This window comes from Mytilus californianus, unplaced genomic scaffold (assembly GCF_021869535.1).
Source record: "Mytilus californianus isolate M0D057914Y unplaced genomic scaffold, xbMytCali1.0.p SCAF_15, whole genome shotgun sequence".
NCBI lineage: Eukaryota > Metazoa > Mollusca > Bivalvia > Mytilida > Mytilidae > Mytilus > Mytilus californianus.
This window is the reverse complement of record NW_026262637.1, coordinates 27,834,971-27,856,513: the sequence shown is the minus strand read 5'-3', so window position 1 is coordinate 27,856,513 and position 21,543 is coordinate 27,834,971. Positions and strand designations below refer to the sequence as shown.

Genomic DNA, 21,543 nt, shown 5'->3' with positions numbered 1-21,543 from the left:
AGCTAACCTTTAAGGTTGTATATTGGCATATACATAGTATGATCTTTGGGGTTTTTTTTGTTTTTGTTTTTTGTTTTGTATTTTGATTCGTTTCGTCCGTTTCGTTTTGTATTTTGTGGTAATAGATATACCCTGCATTTCAGTATATCATATCCGAAATGGGACCTAGTGGATAAGAAATTTAATCGAGTTTCTATGGATAAGTAGAGTCCTCGCTATGTCTTCAGTCAGTCCTGGTTCTTCCAAACTCTCCGTGTACTTCTGTTTGCATGAACAGTAATTCTACTTTTTATGATTCATCCCCTTTTTCTTATTCATTTTAATTTCATATTCATTACTTTTCATCTAATGGTTTCATGGACATTGTGTTGATGTAGGCGTTTTGCTCTGGATGGCGTCAAACGCCAACAATTCATCGATATACTTTAGTATCATTTTATTCATATTCATACAACATATAGATATAAGAAGATATGGTATGAGTGCCAATGAGACAACTCTCCATCCAAGTTACAATTTGTAAAAGTAAACCATTATAGGTCAAAGTACGGTCTTCAACACGGAGCCTTGGCTCACACCGAACAGCAAGCTATAAAGGTCCCCAAAAATTACTAGTACTGTAATTAGATCATTAAATATTGTTTTTATTGGTACTTATATTGATTTTGTTATCAGTAAATTAAAAGCAAACTAAACATTATTGTTATATACATATACACATTCATGGATCTACAATCTGTCGATACCTGTATCTTGGCATTGCACAAGGTCATGTTTTTCTCTGACTGTTTATGACGTCTTTACACTAAATCCATTGGATGTTGGATGTGTTCGGATTGATAATTTAGTCTTAGATGCATGATTTTTTTTTATTAGTTGTTAGTGGCTTTTAACTAGCTGTCAGTAACTGCGAGTACTCTCAGATCTGAACTTAGTGTCTTTTATTTATTTGGATGTACAAGTACCCGGCCACGTCCACTTGTATTTGTAGTATTTGTAGTTTTATCCATCTGATGAGTTAAGCCTCTTTCAACTGATTTTTATAGTTCGTTCTTATGTTGTACTGTTACACCACTGTCCCAGGTTAGGGGAGGGTTGGGATCCCGCTAACATGTTTAACCTCGCCACATTCTGTATGTATGTGCCTGTTCCAAGTCAGGAGCCTGTAATTCAGTGGTTGTCGTTTGTTTATGTGTTACATATTTGTTTTTCGTTCATTTTTTGTACATAAATTAGGCCGTTAGTTTTCTCGTTTGAATTGTTTTACATTGTCATTTCGGGGCCTTTTATAGTTGACTGTGCGGTATGGGCTTTGCTCATTGTTGAAGGCCGTACGTTGACCTATAGTTGTTAATTTCTGTGTCATTTGGTCTCTTGTGGAGAGTTGTCTCATTGGCAATCATACCTCATCTTCTTTTTTATATTTATCTTTAGCAGCACTGTAATCATACACCCAGAATGATTGATTGGTCTGCGAAGATTAAAAGTAAAATATATTTCAGCTTGTCTGTTAAGTCATGTTATTTCGGATATTATTCATGACAGGTTATAATAAACTGTCAACGTCACAATCAACAGTAGACATATCTGTCTTATATGTCCGATATATTCAATTAAGAAAATGAAGATTTTCTGCAAATCTAATTATTATAATGAGATATTTATTTTGAGGAGTTTTATATTCATAAGTGAAAAAAAGCAGAAAATGTACAACCAAAAGGAAGTGCTTTCCCAACGGGACACACAAACTTACTTTAAATAAAGGGAAAAGATATCAAGTCAATGTCGTTTGTTTATGTGTTACATATTTGTTTTTCGTTCATTTTTTGTACATAAATTAGGCCGTTAGTTTTCTCGTTTGAATTGTTTTACATTGTCATTTCGGGGCCTTTTATAGCTGACTGTCAGGGCTGTAACTAACCTCTTTTAAAAGTGAGGCAATATATATTTCTGCCGAGAGGAGCGAGGCGGAAAAAATTTCGGCGAGGGGTCTGGTGCCGCTGAAGGCCCCCAGAAGCTCTGGAATAAATTACGCAAAATCGTGCATTCTGAGCGTTTCCTGGACTATCTCTTAAAGTGAAACGCAAGTTTTGTTTCAATTATTTTTTCAACAATATTCTGGTCTCAAAGCAAAATATATAGATTCAGTGTAAGACTTTAACCTTGTTGTACTTCCCTACAGTAGGGTATGAATGATTCGTTCAACATCCTCCAGCGACTTAAGAACAGGAATAAAAGCCCTCATTGATAGTTTGTATTTTTTTCTATGTATTGTGTCCGATTTTGTTCCATGCACATTTACTCCATATCCCTTTTCTATAAAAGGGCATGAACACGGCTTGATGCAAGTTTACGCCCTTCAATGTAAAAGGTCATATGGCAATACATTATTTTCCTTTTTAAATGATTTGATTCCGGGACATTGGTTTTCTCACTATAATTTTATCCATGTCAGCTTTTTAGTTTAACAGAAAGGAGAGCCAGTTTTGTATTCTTTAATATAAAGTTGAATTTTCCTTGAAAAAACAACCAATTTTTCTATGTGCGGTAGCTTCGTATCTTCTCAAAACATTTTCTCTAACAATATGTGGACATCGGTGGACATGTAACATTGCCAAACCACACAACCGTTCACCCGTCTTAACTGACCACTTCGACTATGCTATTTCGATACTTTTTTTTATTTTTTTATTATCAATGTTTCATAGTACATACCTTTTCATTGACTAACCAACACATTTTTTTACAATTTAAAGTAGTTTTTTTTTTAAATAGACAAAAGGTCCTTAAATAAAATAAAACTCAAGTTTAAAACAAAATTACTTATTTACAAATGAAATTCAACACTACAATAGTTATAAAGAAGGACAATCAATGAACAATTAAAAGACAAACCCGGGAACAGATAAGACACATAACGACAAACAATAAACACTGAAAACTAAAAATAAATGAGAAACATGAAAAAAAAATAATGGCGATGTCAGAGGGTGTCTGTGACAGAACTTGTTTCTTGCAAGGCACTTGCCGTGAAAACAATCTGATATGAAGACAAGCTTTAATGCGACTGTCATACAAGTGAGAGGTTTAGCTAGCTATAAAACCAGGTTTAATCTACCATTTTCTACATAAGGAAATGCCTGTACCAAGTCAGGAATATGACAGTTATTTTCTATTTGTTTGATGTGTTTGAGCTTTTGATTTTGCCATTTGATAAGGGACTTTCTGTTTTAAATTTTCCTTGGAGTTCGGTATTTTTGTTATTTTCCTTTAATCTAAACTTATTATTTTTTTTTAAATTTCCAATGTGAGGCATTTGCCTCATTTGCCTCAATGTAGTCACGGCCCTGACTGTGCGGTATGGGCTTTGCTCATTGTTGAATGCCGTACGGTGACCTATAGTTGTTAATTTCTGTGTCCATTTGGTCTCTTGTGGAGAGTTGTCTCATTGGCAATCATACCACATCTTCTTTTTTATAATGTAAATCCATTCAAACGGGAAAACCAACGGTCTGATCTATATAAAAAAACGAGAAACGAGAAACACTTATGAACCACATCAACAAACGACAACTACTGAACATCAGATTCCTGACTTAGGACAGGTGCAAACAAATGCAGCGGGTTTTTATGTATATATAAGCTTTGATATCTTGGAGTATACTGGGAGAAATGAAGTCAAGGATAACAAAGTAAGTACAACTTCTATTTAATCTGGATTTGAATTTTATTCATTTTGTGCTGTCAACCTATTTAAAAAAATAATTTGAAAAGTTTTTTACCAACATTAGCTAATCCTCCCATAAGATCAGAAAAAAAATCGCCTTTTTCGTTTTCAACGTTATTTCTTTGATTAGTTTTTAACGCATCTTCGGTCATTTTTTGTTTGAATTCATCTTCCTTTTTCTTTATTTGCTCCCGTAATTCCTTTTCCTTTTTCCCTAACTCCCGTTTCAGTTTTTGACCGGCTTCTTCAAGTTGTTTCTGTAGATTTAATTTGTCTTTCTCAGATTCTATTTTCTTGGATTTTAAGGCATTTTCCAATTTACTTTTCTCCTTTGCTTCGTGTTCAAGTTTTCTTTTGTATTTAAATTGTACTTCATTTCTTATCTTTTCTTTTTCTTTTTCCTTTTGCTCTTCCAATACTTCCCTTTCTATACGCATCCTCCTCTGTAGTGCGGATTCTGCTTCCTTGTATAATTCGTTTGTATAACAAGATCCGCCATTGTCATTGCACATCGACTCTACCATTTCATAAAAGTCCTCAACTTGCTCTGTTTTTGACTGTCCAACCGCGTCATTGTTAAACGCAATGAATCTATTTCCGCACTGACTCAGTATAGTTTTTAGTTCTTTCGGGACAGTTTTAACGTATTGGCCAATCGTTTGATTCGATTTTGAAAGGTCATCCTTTCTGGTGAAAAGTACAATCATATGGTCAAGAACACCTTCACCAAAATGGTCAACAAAATGTTTGACTGTATCTTGTTCTTCCTTAGTAAATCGACCAACACTAACAACAAGGACCATTGCGTGAGGTCCTGGTGACGTCATTCCGATACATTTAATTATCTCCCTGGTAACAGTTTCATTTGTGGCTCCCGTGTCGAATAAACCCGGTGTATCAACAACAACAACTTTTTTCCCTTTTCGTTTTGATTCTCCGCGTTTACATTTTTCTGTTACTGAAGAACCGGAAGTAAGGGATCGGAAATGATCGCGACCCAAAAGATTATTTCCTGTTGCACTTTTCCCAGTGCCTGTCCGTCCAATAAGTACTATTCGAGTTTCATCATCTTCTGTGCCGACTGGCGAGTCTACAAAAAGATGAAGTAGATTTTTGTAGTTGATTTTTATTAAGAATACTGCAATACGTATATCTCAACTTGTACGATTCGCTCGAGTATGTAACAACGTATTACATTTTAGCGAGAGAAATTTATGTATTATATTTATATCGATATCATAAACTAGTCAAAACATTTACTAAATTTTATCATCGGTATAAGGACATCATTCGTAAATACAACTCAACATGCAGCCATCTTATACGTTCGGTTATTTCACATCCAATCTTTTATGGTAATATTGTTTACAAAGCACAAAAATGTCAGTATTCACCTCAAAAGCTAACAAAACCTTTAAACAGGCTTATTAAGAAGGGATATAGTTACGATACTGTTGCCAGGTCATTAAAGATTGCATATTTTGGCTTTAATATTGATTCACTTATAGGGTCTTTGAATCGGAATTAAACATATTTATTCTAAAACCAGTTGTTGGCATGACACGGGTTATGTTCTTCTCATATATTTTATGATGGTATAATACTAAACCCCTAACAGGAGGGATTGTGCCTGATATTCATATGATGAAGACATAATCTTTCAATCAGTTTAATTGAGGTCTGGAGCTGGCATGTCAGTAACTGCTAGTAGTCTGTTGTTATTAATGTATTATTGTCATTTTGTTTACTTTCTTTTGTTTCCTATTCTGACATCGGACTCGGACTTCTCTTAAACTGAGTTATACTGTGCGTACTGTTTTGCGTTTGTTTTTTCTACATTGGCTAGAGGTATAGGGGGAGGGTTGAGATCTCAAAAAACATGGTTAACCCCGCCGCATTTTTGCGCCTGTCCCAAGTCAGGAGCCTCTGGCCTTTGTAAGTCTTGTATCATTTTTTATTTTAGTTTCTTGTGTATAATTTGGAGTATACTGAACTAGTATACATATTTGTTTAGGGGCCAGCTGAAGGACGCCTCCTGATGCGGGAGTTTCTCGCTGCATTGAAGACCCATTGGTGGACTTCGGCTGTTGTCTGCTCTATGGTCGGGTTGTTGTCTCTTTGACACATTCCCCATTCCCATTCTCAATTTTACATATAAAAATTTGAAAAAGTTAGATATTCTATTTCAGGCAAGGCCTTTGTTTTTATTGAAAATTCAGTACTATAATTGAAAACAGGTTTTAAATATGATTTGCTCTAGTACTTTGTTGAGTTTAATGCTCCCAACATCAATGGAATTATTTAGCAGTTTAAAAGGAATGACAACTATAAAAGTTGTAATTTATTCATGATAACCAGTTTTTGAGAACTATCAAACGACATTTGTAATGTCTTTATTGTATAACGGATGTCCTTTTTGGTTTGCTTTATTGGTTGGATGCTGTCACATTGACGTAAACCATTGAAAGTAATTTTATTTTGAAGTTAAAGTGTCTTCTGCAATAAATCAAGAATTTAGTTGTATCATGGGGACTTCATTGTTTTTATAACTTAACTGACTACTAGTACAACGAAATTGTGTAATGTAATTTACAATGATTAAAGTTTTTTATAATGTTTGAAATAATTGGTCCGATGAATGCGGTTGTCAATTTCCCGACTTCATACAGATACTCTTAAAAAGCAAAAATCAGCATGCACCGAGTTTCCATGGCAAAGTACATTCCACTTGAATAACAGTTTGCCCTTATTGAAACAGTTGACACAGAACACTACCGAAGCATCACGTTAAGACGGATCACTGTGATTAGCCCACATTCCAGGCAACCGTCAACAATTGTAAACTGTATTGAATACTACCTACAATATTCTGATTGGAGAATATAAATGGTATTATAAGAATTCAATGCTTCTTGTTTGTAATTACATTAGGTTGTAAAAGCGATGACCAAATATAAATAAGAAGATGTGGTATGAGTGCCAATGAGACAACTATCCATCCAAGTCACAATGTGTAAAAAGTAAACAATTATAGGTCAAAGTACTGCCTTCAACACGGAGCCTTGGCTCACACCGAACAGCAAGCTATAAAGGGCACCAAAAAGACTAGTGTAAAACAATTCAAACAGGAAAACCAACGGTCTAATCTATATAAAAAAAGAGAAACGAGAAACACTTATGAACCACACCAACAAACGACAATCACTGAACAACAGGCTCCTGATTTAGGACAGGTGCATAAAAGCACATTTTGTATGAAGCGCGACAGAGCTTCATATTCAAAATGTGCGCACGATCAACGCTTTTATAATAGCATAAAATTACAAAAAGAAAGCATTTACTTATTATATCAAGTTTTTAGTTTGTATGTGGAACTAGCATTGACATTTATTTTAATGCCATAGTTGTCCTGAATGCGATTTCTTTATTCCTACCTATACTCGAAATTACACTTACAAGTTTTGTTGCTATATCTTTTCTTCACTGGGTCACATCCTTCAGACGTTTTACGGCACGCTCCACATCTGTTACTCATTGTTTGGTTAATAAATGTACATTGAGGGCAAGTCCAATCTGTAATAGTTGAAAAATCGACGTTTACAAATATCTGAATATAAGTTATATTTAATACAGACCTTCGTCTTAGATAATTTTAAGGGATGTGATATATGCGACAATGAAACATCAATTTAAATTAATTTTAAGAATAACCAAAATATATCTAGACATGTGTTTATATACAATATTTCAAGAACTGAATTGTCCCGAACATATAAAAGTTCAGATAAAATTAAACGAAGACTATCAAATGAATGAATGAGTGAATATTTTAATACAGAAGAAAACATAATGCTATAGAAAAATAACATAACATATAATGTCTATAATGACAGTAAACAGAAAACAACACGATAAAGTCACAGCAAGCACAGAACTACAACTGTTATGCAACTATAATTTGTAATCTTAACTTCCATGCCGCATTAAGAAATTTACACAATTTTCGGTTAAGATCTTTGAGCTAGCTTGCAAAAGAAATACAAGCTTTCTATTATTTGGCCATGAACAATAATATCAAGGCATTAAACTGTAGCCTCAGAGATCTAAAGGCAGGACATACTAATACAAAATGATACTCGTTTTCTATACAAGTCATATAACAACATGTACATATCAAACACTATCAGATGTATTTTTCATATAACCGATACAAATATCACTGTAAGCATTGTCAAATTTTTCCTTTTAACTTTTAAATTCTTTTTTTAATAACTATTAAGTAAACTGTGTTCCTTCATATTTCATCTATATTCTACACATTTGTTCTTCTTATTTGTGTCAATGTTTAAAATATCATTATTGAATAATTTGATTTAAGGTGTCCGAATTAAATTAAAATAAATAATTGAAGTTTACTTTTCTTTTTGCACGATCCTGGTCTGCCTTCAGATTCGTTTCCACCACCAGAGGCGCCATAATCTTCGTTGCTCTTTAAACTCTTACACACCTTACACTTATTTCTCCAATGTTCATTCAAAAAGGTACACCCATCACACATCCACTGTGACATACTTCACCAATAAATGATTAATAACGGGTACTTTACTGTAATTAATACAAACAAATTTCGGGAAGTTTATTTTGTAGTTTGTCTAATCTATATATGTTTTCCTCATCAGTACTGGAGGCGTCTAATCTATATGCTTTTCCTCGTCAATACGGGATGCATGCATAAATCAAGTCCAAATGTAAGGAAGAATTCGAATTGTTAATACAGGTTTCATATCTTAATAGATAGATGGATTTTTCAAGTAGTTCTTCCTAACGTACATTTTAACTTCTTGATATATCTATAAATTGTTGTTAGTCATTCACGTTATAAGGAAAAAGGAAATTTTTATTTCTATATATATAAAAACAAGTAACGTCATTTCAAATTATGTACTTCCCCGTTTAAAGAAAGTATACCTAACTGAAATACGTAACTGAAACTTCGTCATGAAATGTAGAAGTCACTTGTATTTTGGTTTTTTTTTATTTTCATACGCCCGTCATACCATTATTCTTTAATCCGTCCGTCCGTCTGTCCTTTGTCAATGCAATGTACAAAAGATATAGAATGCTTTTAGACTAGAGGTTTAATTTTCAAAATATCATTTTTATTGAAAATTTGTTCTCGACCTCAGTCGTTCGTTATGCAAACATCATTCATTCATTCAATGATCTGTCTACTCAACAATCTCATATGTTTTATGTCGAATCGCAGTATGCGAGACATAGGTATTACAATCCGGCGGCAGCGACGTCATAAACTATTTGTTTAAAGCTTTATATTTCAGAAAGTAGAAGACCTGGATGCTTCATACCTTGTGTGCCGATACCTTATGTTACGAAGTTTCTGTCTGTCATATGTCCATTGTCTCTGACCTCATTTTCATGGTTCAGTGACTGCTTGAAAAAAATACAGTTTTTTGTTCGGTGAAATACTCACTTATTATGAGTAATAGGGTAACAATGTTTGGTATATTGATTTCTTACAACGTCTACATGTCCGTCAGGTAGGGTTCACCTGACCTCGACCTTATTCCATGGATCATTGATCAAGGTTAAAGTTACGTGGTTAAGTCAGTATCTCAGATACTATAAGCAATATGTCAACTATATTTGGTGTATGGAATGATTGTAAGGTGTATATGTCCGATTGACAAGTTTCATCTGACCTTGACCTCAATTGCATGGTTCATTGGACAATGTTTAGTTTTTGTTGTTTGTTTTATTTCTCCGATACTATAAGCACTAGGGCCACTATATTTGGTGTATGGAATGATTGTCAGGTTACATGCCCGTCTGGCAGGTTTTATCTGACCTCGACCTCATTTTCATGGTTCATTGGACAATTTTAAGTTTTTGTGGTTTGGTGTATTTCTCAGATATTGTAAGCAATAGTTCAATTATATGTAGTATATGGAACAATTGTGAGGTGTACGTGTCTGTCTGGCAGGGGTCATATGACCTTGACCGCATTATCATGGTTCATTGGTCAATGATAAGTTTTCGTAATTTTGTCAGTTTATCAGGTACTATAGGCAATAGGTCAACTATATTTGGTGTATGAAATGATTGGAAGGTGTACATGTCTGTCTGGTAGGGTTTATATGACCTTGACCTCATTTTCAATGTTCATTGGTCAATTTTAATATTTTGTGGTTTGATCTGTTTTTCATGTACTAGTACTATTAGCAATAGGACCATTATATTTGGTGTATGGAATGATTGTAAGATGTACATGTCCGTCTGGCATGGTTCATCTTACCTCGACCTCATTTTCATAGAACATTGACAATGTTAAGTTTATGTGATACTTGTAGACTGTAGTAAAACCTTCATATTAGACTTTCAACATGAATTAAATGATAAGTAAAACAGGCGAGACATTTCGACGTGTGTACTCTTGTCTATTATTTATATTGTTATTTAAACTCTATACATATTGTTTCGTGTGCACATATTTTATCACAAGCAGTTCTTTTTGTTGCTTTGTTTCCAAATGCTCATCTAGAGCATCAAAAACTCTTTGTTGTTTTACAACTTCTATACGTTTGGAGGACGTGTTTTTCAACAAACAATCGGCATGCCCATTGGAACCAACTGTGCTTCTCGTCTTGCCGACTTGTTCCTTTATTCATTTGAAGCTAGCTTCATAAAAAGAGCTTCTTAGGAAGCATTATCCTTTAATTTCACGTTCCGCTATATAGATGATGTTCTCTCAATAAATTATTCAAAGTTTGGTGACTGTGCAACGCATTTATCCCATCGAATTTTAAATATAGGATACAACAGATACAGTTAAGTCTGTCTCCTCATATCTAGAATCACATATAGAAAATGACTACGAGGGTTGATTGAGAACAAACTTTGCGACAACATAGATGATTTCAGCTTCCCAATTGTGAACTTTCCATTTCTTTGTAGCAACATTCCAGCATCGCCTGCATATGGAGTACATATCTCTTATTTGATACGATATTCCAGAGCTTGTATTTCCTATCACGATTTCCTTGATAGAGGTTTGCTGCTTACAAGGAAGCTATCAATCCAAGAGTTCCAAGTGCTGAAGTTGAATGCATCCTTTCATAAATTTTACGGACGCCATTACGAGAAAGTTGACTATTAGGGAATATATAACATAATAGATATATTTTCCGTGTCAACTTCACAAATAATACATGATGGTCTTGAGTTATGGATTATAAGTGCTGACATTATGTGTCTTTGTATTTACTTTTTGTTTTCTCTTTATTTGTCGTTGTACTATTATGTTCCTTTTGGTCGTATGGCTCTTGACGTGGCTAGGTATATGTGAATCCAGCTTGACGTGGCTAGGTATATGTGAATCCAGCTTGACGTGGCTAGGTATATGTGAATCCAGCTTGACGTGGCTAGGTATATGTGAATCCAGCTTTCGGGTTTTTGGCTATTGGCCTTCCTGGTGCCAGTGGTTAAGAGGTGAGATTCGGACGCATGACGTTTAATAGTGTTATTTTCTTTTGTATAACCCTTGTAATTATATTGTTCTTAAGTTGTACTTAAGAATGTTCGCTTCTCTTGTTTTTGAATATTTGTCAGATATCCTGAATCCTCTGGTTTTATCCATGTAGTGCCTTTAAAAATTTTGCCCTCTAATCCCTACATTTCTTTTCATAATTTTATAACAAAAAGTATGAAAGGCCATATTTGAAAATCTCATAAAATCCTTGTTTTTTTTTATCGTTTTTGAAAGAAAAAAGGTGCGAATGTTAAATGTATGAAAAATCTAGAGAGAATCATTTCCCGCCAAATGTTAAATGGCTTATATCTCGAAAACAAGGACACGGACCCTTCATTTTTTCTGCTTTTTCAGTTCTGTTATTTATATACTGTCAATTATTTATAACAGGCTTTTAAATAGCCTGTTATTTTGAAACAGAGTAGCAAACATCCTTAATCGGGAAGGTGTGTATATGTCATTATGTTTACTATACTGTACTATCAACCACAAAAACTTTGTTTTCTTTGTTAGATTTTATTGTAAGTTTGTTTGGATTTTTAAAGACATTTAAATGTGATAATACCGCATCTAAGCCTGATAAAGCCTGATAAATTAGCACCAGCTTCTTAAATAAAAAGCAAATTGACATCTGAAAACACCTCAAGTTGAATGTTGTTTTATTACAGTCATAGTGTATAACGGTTTTGCAATTTGAGCTGGCAAATCCAAAGTATAATCTAAAATACTTTACTGTTGTAGGTTTTGGCTATTTTCGGTTTGTGGAGATAACTTATCCAAGATATATAACTTTCTCTTTGAAGAAATGATATTTCTTATTCCCTTTAAGTTTCAGGACGTGCTTATTGATTCTAGTGAATGTTTTGATTAGACGTTAAAGATGATCTTCTTACATTGGCGAGCATATAATTATGTCGTCAAGATAAATCAGGAGTATCTAAAATACGAAATCATTCTGTTGCATTAACCTCTGAAATGTTGTGTGTTCTTTAACCAAATTAATGGTACGGATATAATACTATTATAAAACATAATCAAAACTAATAGTAATTCAGATATTATTGATATTTATCCATGGACGTCTTATAAAGTACCAAAAAAATGCTACGTTAATCTGGATTTTAATTTAACGAAGGAGAACGGTACCGAAGTTCCTGCCTAGCTGGTCCCTCCAGTTTACCAATAATGAAATTATTTTTTTTCACTTGATCCTGGTCGATTTACTAGGAAATTTTCTACTTCATTAATAAATTGCTCAATGGGATGTCCGTCCTCTTTCTGCCCAGAAAATGTGGTAAGGTTTCGTTCTCATGTGTGAAAACTACTAAGCCTCCACCACTGTTTCGTCCATGGCTCTGACTGTTGCAAGATTTTTGTTATCTTCATCAAGTTGTGTTTTCAATGCTTTCCTTTTTATGCTCACCTGGCCGAAAGGCTTATTCTTAATAATAGTAGTCTGCCCACGTTTCAGCTACATAGTCACTAAAGATCTTGTCATTATATCTCAGTATAGATGTCGACACATAGTTATGGTCCAGTTGATTTCTTTTTATGACTTATAGAATTATTTCTGGTCGGTTTCCCTAAGTTCCATTATGTTGGTATAACTATCGTGACGCTTAGATGCTTCAAGCTGTCTTTGAGCAGATATCAGTTCTTTTTTTCATTTGTTTCATCTCTATATAGTATTTGTTTTCTTTGCTTTTTTTGTCGCCCAGCTCCAGATTTATATTTCAGTGGGACAAGCTCTCTTGCTGTGTCAGTAACTATTTCGCACAGATTCTCTTGTCAGTACACAATAGGATGTAACAATATCTGTATTTAGAAGAAAATAGTCAATTTGTAAGGAGTCTTTCCCATTGAAGAAGATAAAATGTATCTTGTTTCTTACAATGTTTAGGTAAAGAGAGACTATGCTCATCAGCAAATAGTTTAAAGTCAATATATCTAGTAATTGTACTGTTACGGTGAAGCGAAGCATTCATATCTCCTCCAAGAATAACTGAATGAGAGTCAACATATTTGTGAATAATCTCTTAGAGCTAATCTAATATTGCTTGGTAATCATCTCTTCAATAGCCATTGCCCCTTGTTGGAAGGTATACACACAACAGAAGTCTTTTGCTAGTTTGAATAAAACCCAAATAATTCTATTTCCTCCATGAGGAATTTCTTTAACAATTGGTTGAAATGATTTTCTGTACATAATTGATACACCTGCATGGCCCCTACTTCTTTGAATCGGATTTTCATATTTATCATCAAATTGAAAAGCTTAAAATCCTCATGAATTCTATGTTTATCTCTAGAATGCACCCAGTGCTCACTAAGTTTATGTAGATATATTATATTGCTAAAAAAGACTTCAATGTTAAAAGATAAAATACGAAAATTATCAACAGATTTAACTTCATCTAACAAGTCCTGATCTGAGCTAGACATCTCTTCCCAATCGGTGGGGTGCATGCTCCGGGTGTTCGGATAGGATCGACTGTTGGGCTTGCAATTCTCGGTTCACTTGTGTATTTGCACTTAACGTCTTTTTGGGAGACATTGCTATACTTTGTATGTCCTTTTTCGTCCCCCTGGGTCGAGTGCGCGCGTCTAAACAAATTCTAGATTTTTAATTCTTTGTTCCAGAAACCAGACCTTTATATAATTTTGCTCAGCACTTTAATTAGATTGTGATTTTGCGCACTTTTACCCACTGAATAATCGTTTTGTGAGGATTCATTGGCAGTCTCTGTTTATGTACACGAAGAGAATGCTTCAAGTCTAATTTATCACTTTCTAGATTTTGATTTGATTTTTGGTGTTTTAATGCCACTTTTAAGCACCACTTTTGGGCTATTTCGTGGCGGCCAGTTTTTATTGGTGGAGGAAGCCGGAGTGCCCGGAGAAAACCACCGACCTTCGATAGGAAAACTGACAATCCTAGTCAATTAAGATTAGAGTCGAGTGCACCCGCACGAGCGGGGTTCGAACTCACAACCTCAGTGTTGACTGGCTAGTGATTACAGTAGTAACTACTTAGATCACTCGGTCACCGAGGCCCCTCACTTTCTAGAGTTATAATATATGATCTACTGTATGTTTTGGAGTTTAGTGTGACGTCCATTTTCACTGAACTAGCACACAATTTTATTTAGGGGCCAGCTGAGGACCACCTCCGGGTGCGGGATTTTCTCGCTGCATTGAAGACCCATTGGTGGCCTTCGGCTGTTGTCTGCTCTTTGGTCGGGTTGTTGTCTCTTTGACATATTCCCCATTTCCATTCTCAATTTTATTGTTGTCAATTCGTTTTGTTTAGAGATATCAGATTGTAATTTATAAATTGTAGAGTCTTTTGTCCTTAGTAGCTTTTCTTTCTTACTCGGGCAGTCTTTAAGATGCGCAATTTCTTGTTCATATAGATACTATTATATATTACCCTTGCCTCCAAAATTGGTCCGAGACCGTGCTTGTAAAGACATCTGATTGGCAACCGGGATTTTTAGTTCGTTTGGGCCTATTCCACTGTCATGATTATCACTTGAGTCAGTTCATACTATTGACTTTTGGTTAGAGACACTATGTTTTTGATAAAATTGCTGGCCTTTGTTTTAATATTTGATTTTCATTAGCAGTTCTAAATATGAGAGTCTTAGGTAAAGTTTGTTCCATAACATCATTCAAGCTTTGAGCTTTCCACATTAACACATGTATTTTGTTTACCAGAGTTAATAAGTTCAGCTTTTCCCAAATTAGTACCAAGATGGTTAAGACCATTTTAGCCATCAGAGTCATTTGCAACAGAGTTTTGTAAGCTCATATAGCTACGACATACATATTGTGCGGATTGATCAGATTCATTATATCGGTTGGTGATAGATGCTCGCAAGAGTAGTGAAGCCATTTATCACATATGACATGCCCTATTGCTTTTGATGAAAATTTACCCGGATCATGGCAGACAAGGCATATATTTGCAGGTGTCAGAAGCATCGTTATTGTCTATTTGGAGTACATTTTTAGAGTCCTTAGAATTGGTGCATTTATTATGTGCATGGACATCAGAGCTATCAAGAGTTTCTAGATATTGTTTACAAGAATGCTTGATTGTATTTCTTATACAAGTAAAGTCATCATTCTGTTCTAACACACTCATGATATCTTGTAATGTAGTTTTTATAAAGTCTATCATGTAATTTTGTTTGCCATTAATCAGGATCTTTGAACGTGAACAGTAAAAGTTCAGCACATATCGCTTAACAGATTTCACTTTAGCAGCCACAGAGTCATATATTACAGCACCTGTTTGATCTTTGATGCATGTGATATCTAATGTAAATTGTAAGTTGTATAACACATTGAAGTTGACAGTCTTAAATATTTCATATGCTGCAGCTGAGAATACCAAGACAAGATTACCAGGACTTATCTCTGGTGTGACGGAGAAAAGACGATTGGTGGTTCTCTGCGGGTATTACGACTTCCTCCTCTGGTTGTTACGATATATCCGTAAGGGACGTTAAGCATTGCAATCAACTGATAAACAAAAAACGGGATTAACTGAGGTTGTCCGGAAGGATAAGCAGTAATTTTATCACCCGACGAGTTGCAAGTAAAACTCACTTTATTTCGTGATGTCCTAATCGCGGAAAAGAGGCCGGGGTGTGGTAACTACATATATGTCAGTTATATCGGAGATTTGTCGAAAGTTAACGAATTTGGCCTTTGGCTGCTCTTACTATTAATTGCTATTAGAATTGTTTTTTATTTCAGGAATCAGCACAATGTCCAATTGGACGTACCAGTGGTGTACATTAGTAAATGAGAGTGATGATTCGTGTTATTGCCAAGCTTGTCACAATGTTAAGAGTGATGGAACTGAAGTATTAGGAAATAGTTGCAGCTTCACAGAGAAACAAATAAGCAGCAAGACAAATAAAACAGGTAGTTTGTCTTAACCTCGCAGTTTGAACATTTTGAATATCTATCGGAGTAATGTCGTAATCAACGGTGGTGTGGTAGAATCATTATTTATGTTTTGCAACATTACGAATAATATTTCCTGTTTCTTTATTCCGAAATTGCTCTGGCATAACTTTATGACCCTTAGAAACCGAAGGTGAACTCAGATGTTCATTTTATTGTCGAGCCTTCGACTTTAGTCGAAAAAGCGAGACATAGCGATCCTACATTCCGTCAGCGTCGTCGTCGTCGTCGTCGTCGTCGTCGTTGTCGTCGGCGGCGTCCACAAATATTCACTCTGTGGTTAAAGTTTTTGAAATTTTAATAACTTTCTTAAACTATCCTGGATTTCTACCAAACTTGGACAGAAGCTTGTTTATGATCATAAGATAGAATCCAGAAGTAAATTTTGTAAAAATAAAATTCCATTTTTTCCGTATTTTACTTATAAATGGACTTAGTTTTTCTGCCGGTAAATATTACATTCACTCTGTGGTTAAAGTTTTTAAAATTTTAATAACTTTCTTAAACTATCCTGGGTTTGTACCAAACTTGGACAGAAGCTTGTTTATGATCATAAGAGAGTATCTAGAAGTAAATTTTGTAAAAAAATAAATCCATTTTTTCCTTATTTTACTTTTAAATGGACTTAGATTTTCTGCCAGGAAACAACACATTCACTCTGTGGTTAAAGTTTTAAAATTTTAATAACTTTCTTATACTATTTTGGATTTGTACCAAACTTGGACAGAAGCTTGTTTATGATCAAATGCTAGTATCTAGAAGGAAATTTTGTTTTCTTCCAGTTAACATTACATTCAGTCTGCAGTTAAAGTTTTAAACAGTTATTTTAAATCATAAACTATCCTGGAATTTTACCAAACTTGGACAGAAGCTTCTTACAATCAAAAGATAGTATCAAGAGGAATATTTTTATTGATTTACTTCCTCATTTTTGTTGAGTCTGCGATTAACAGAAAAAGTAGGCGAGACACTGGGTTCCGCGGAACCCTTACGAATTTTATATTTTATATGTCATTTTAACAATACCAAACCACTTTCTCTTTAACTGTGTGCATTGGTAGAGTTAAGATAAATAACAGGGACTATATGGAAAAACTCCTTTTCGACGTGTAAGGACTCCTTTACGACATTGAAAAACTCCTTTACGACAAGGAAGAACTCCTTTACGACTAGAATAACTCCTTTGCGACATAGACTTCTTTACGACATGGAATGGTTCTTTTAAGACACGAAAAGACTCTTTTTACAACTGTGTGCTTTGGTAGAGTTAAGGTTAATAACAGGGACTATATGGAAGGACTCTTTTACGACATGGAAACACTCCTTTACGACATGGAAAAACTCTTTTGCAACACGGGATGACTCTTTTATGAAATGGAAGGACTCCTTTACGACATGGGAGGACTCATTTACATGGAATGATTCCTTCGCAACATGGAAGGACTCCTTTACGACTGTACATTATTTCTTGAAAGTTTTCATTAATTTTGTTCTTGTTCTTGTTGTTTTGTTTTTGTTACAGATTGGTCTTGTGCAAGATGTACATACAAAAACAAAAATTCCTACAAAAGATGTCATATGTGTGCCTTAGAGAGTTTTGCCTGCGAAAGTAACCATGACTCGAGTTATGATCGTTTTCCATCTGTAATACAAGGTAATAGTGCAGTTTAATATGTACGTATATACGTATGTACGTACATATAGTGAACAATGTAATGATTCCAATTCATACATGAATTAAACATGATGATCTTTCAGAGAAGACTTGTTCATTAGTGTGTCATAAGCAAATTAAATAACAGTGGTTCTAGAATAAACGTTAATTAACTAGAACATTGAGTTTTTTCAAATTATATTTAATGTGTACATTTATTGATTTTTGTTGATGAATAAAATAACCAAAACAAAAATAAAATTTGTGTTTTGGTACACGTCAATGAGACAGCAACTAAACAACACAATAAAACATAAAACCAAAAAAGTCACCAAAGATATCGGGCTAATATCTTAGTTGGCTATTATTGTCGTCTACACAAGACTCCGCAGTTTCGAACGAATAAAAAAATTAAAAGGCAAAATCAATAACGAAGAGTATTGAAAACTGAGAAAAATCAAAAATGTGTGCAAAATAGGACTCCGACCACATATTTCTCAGGGCAGTAACTAAAGCGTTTCAAATGATTTCATATTTTATGGACGCTATTGTATCTGCATCAAATTGAATGACTGTGAAGAGAGAACCCTTAGGGTTTCAAATTTGATATGAAAAATAAATTAAAATAAACGACCGCATCAATGATATTTCATGACAGTTCACGAGTTCTGAATGCTGGGCAGGTATTACCCTAAGGTACGAAAGGTATACAAGCAGTTATATCGACTAACTCGTTATACAAAATCACCCAAGCCTGATAATTCAGTACGCAAGTTGCAGGTTTAGTCACAAGACTGTTGATAATAAGTGGTACTCGAAACAGATAGAAGGTAAAGTCAATAACGAAGATGAATAACATAGACATCACATTTCGAATGATATGTGCTTAGTATTGTTAGTGACATCTACAAATGTATGCCTTGGGATAGAAAAACCTTAGTGTTTCGAATGACTTAAGATTGAATGAACCGTAAATGGTCAGAAAATGACCGCATCGTTTAATTTTCATGTAACCATGTAAGGTTTAGAAAAAAATAGCTACATGTATAGGCGTAGCAAAAGCTGCAAAGAAAACGAAGAAATATCTCAGCTTCTTTTGATTATGAATAGAAAAATTATGTCATATTATTGTAGCAAGAACTTGCTTCGAAGATACCTTTCGAAAATCCATCCTTATCCTATGCAAACAAAGTATAGACTATAGATTTAAATGGGACACTAGCGGGTCTTGTCTGTCATTTTAATGTACCCTTTCTGGTGCTTTAGAATCCTATGACATTTAAACAGATATGCAAATTTGTCTTTTATAATCCTTTATAATTGTAAAAAACTACAAGTTTTCTTTGATATGTTTCACCTGTTCGAGTTTCTCATGCACGTTTGCGTTGTTATAGGGCATTCTATTTCTTAAAATACAAGATAGAATGTATTACTCGCTTTCGTCTTTTTTTTTCTGATTTACTTAGAATAGGTTGACTCTTTTTAAAAGTGATTGACACAACTATAGCAGGATATGTTTTCTTTCAGCGAAATATCAATTTAAGACATCCCTGATAAGACGAATTTATGAACGTGTTTAATTGATTGTAGCCAGTAAATATGTTTAAAGAACTTCGTTGAGTTGTTCCCAGTTTTTTTTTTCACAGTGAATTACACCAAATAATAGAAAACCAGAGGCTGTCAGAGTGACCGCAAACCGGATTTTTTAACATTTATTTGTGTCCTGGCATTTTTCAATAACACAAGAACCACAACTCCTGAACGGTGAAAGTGAAAATCGTCAATATCAAACTTGACCTCCATTTTGTCATCAGTAACAACATATTAAATTTGAAAAGCTTTGGTTGAACGGTTTATGGGTTAATGCACGGATACGACTTTTCAATCTTTCAAGAACCATAACCCCTGAACGGTGAAAGTGAAAATCGTTAATATCGAACTTGACCTCTATTTTGTCATCAGTAACAACATAATAAGATTTGAAAAGCTTTGGTTGACTTGTTCAGGAGTTAAAGCACGGACACGACTGGAAACACCATTTTTCAATCTTTCAAGAACCATAAATCCTGAACGGTGAAAGTGAAAATCGTTAATATCGAACTTGACCTCTATTTTGTCATCAGTAACAACATAATAAAATTTGAAAAGCTTTGGTTGAACGGTTCATGAGTAAATGCACGGACACTGTTTGGCAGCCGCCCGCCCGCCCACCGTACATCCTAAAATCAATAACCGATTTTTCCGGTTAAAAATGTTAGCTGGTTTTACTTTTTAAGGATAACAATTCTTAAAGATCTTATAAACACATTGCATCATTCTTAAACCATGACAATATTCAACATCCGTGGTGTCAAACTTGAGAAATATAAGAAATTATGCATTTTTCGCATAATACTTTGTAGTTTCTTGACGAGCTATTGAATGCATGACCTATCAGCTATGATCCGTTCATATAAAGTGTCAGTCTACTTTTGACTCGTCTGTCTGGCGTTATAACCTGGAATAGACCTCAAGTACATCAGTAACCGAGAGCTTTTTCTTCAGGTAATTGGCTATGGAATTCGATATGTCTGGCAATTGGCTAATAGTGGATAATTGTCTCTTAGACCTTATAGCAATTTTAGAATCTGCGACACTTGGCATGATAATTTGCGATACTTTAACTATTGACGTCATTCAACACCATACAATTTCTCTTTTGCCGTCAAAATTTTACTAGAACCTTTCAGAAGTACAGTTATAGCGATACGGTGTATGGCAACTATAACACATTTCCTTATTTTTATATCGTCTAGATTTTCCGCTAACCGTCTTTCTAAATTTCGTACTACCCTTCCTTCTACGGTAAAAGATGGCTTTCTAAACATTGTGATGAGATAGACTTGATAAAAGGTGTTTCTTAAAAATTCGTAGGATCTACTACCAAATCTCCAATCACAATCATAAAACTTTGATTTTTTTTTCACACCGTACACTTTTATTACTTAATTGAAAGACTGCATTTTCTTATCAAACAGTGTTTTCCGTGGACACACAGTTTTGTCGAGCCTGCGACATTTATGTCGCGAAAGCGAGACATAGCGATCCTATATTCCGGCGTATGCGTCGGCAACGCGTCGGCGGCGTCAACTTTTAGGTTCAGTCTGTGGTTAAAGTTTTTTTTAGACAAATCTTCATGGAATTTTAGGAAATTTGGACAGAAGCTTCTTTATGACCAAAAGACAGTATCAAGAGCAAAATTTGAAAACATTTATTTTAATTTTTCCGTTTCTTCCTGATAAATTGACTTAGTTTTTTTTACAGTTAACATTCAGATTTAGTCTGAGGTTAAAGTTTTTCAGTCATCAATAACTCTGTCAAACCTTCATGGAATTTAAGGAAATTTGGACTAAAGCTTGTTTATCACCAAAAGACAGTATCCAGAGCAAAATTTGGAAAATATTTATTTTCATTTTCCGTATTTTACTGATAAATGGACTTAGTTGTTTTTACATTTAAAAAGTAGAAACAGTGTTAAGTTTTTCAGTCATCAATAACTTTAAATTTGTCAAACCTTCATGGAATTTTGGGAAATTTGGTCAGAAGCTTAGTTATGACCAAAATACAGTATTCAGAGCAAAATTTTGTAAATATATTTTC

General features: G+C 34.4%; 1 protein-coding gene across 1 annotated transcript; it reads right to left on the bottom strand.

Moving 5' to 3' along the window:
- Positions 1-3,692: 3,692 nt before the first annotated feature.
- Positions 3,693-8,596, bottom strand: LOC127725803 (GTPase IMAP family member 9-like). Its single transcript, XM_052233089.1, has 3 exons — positions 8,144-8,596; positions 7,184-7,300; positions 3,693-4,817 (listed from the first exon to the last, which is right to left on the bottom strand). The coding sequence occupies exons 1-3, from the start codon at positions 8,295-8,297 to the stop codon at positions 3,754-3,756; spliced, it is 1,335 nt and encodes a 444-aa protein (XP_052089049.1). The 5' UTR covers positions 8,298-8,596; the 3' UTR covers positions 3,693-3,753.
- Between the last annotated feature and the right edge of the window lie 12,947 nt (positions 8,597-21,543).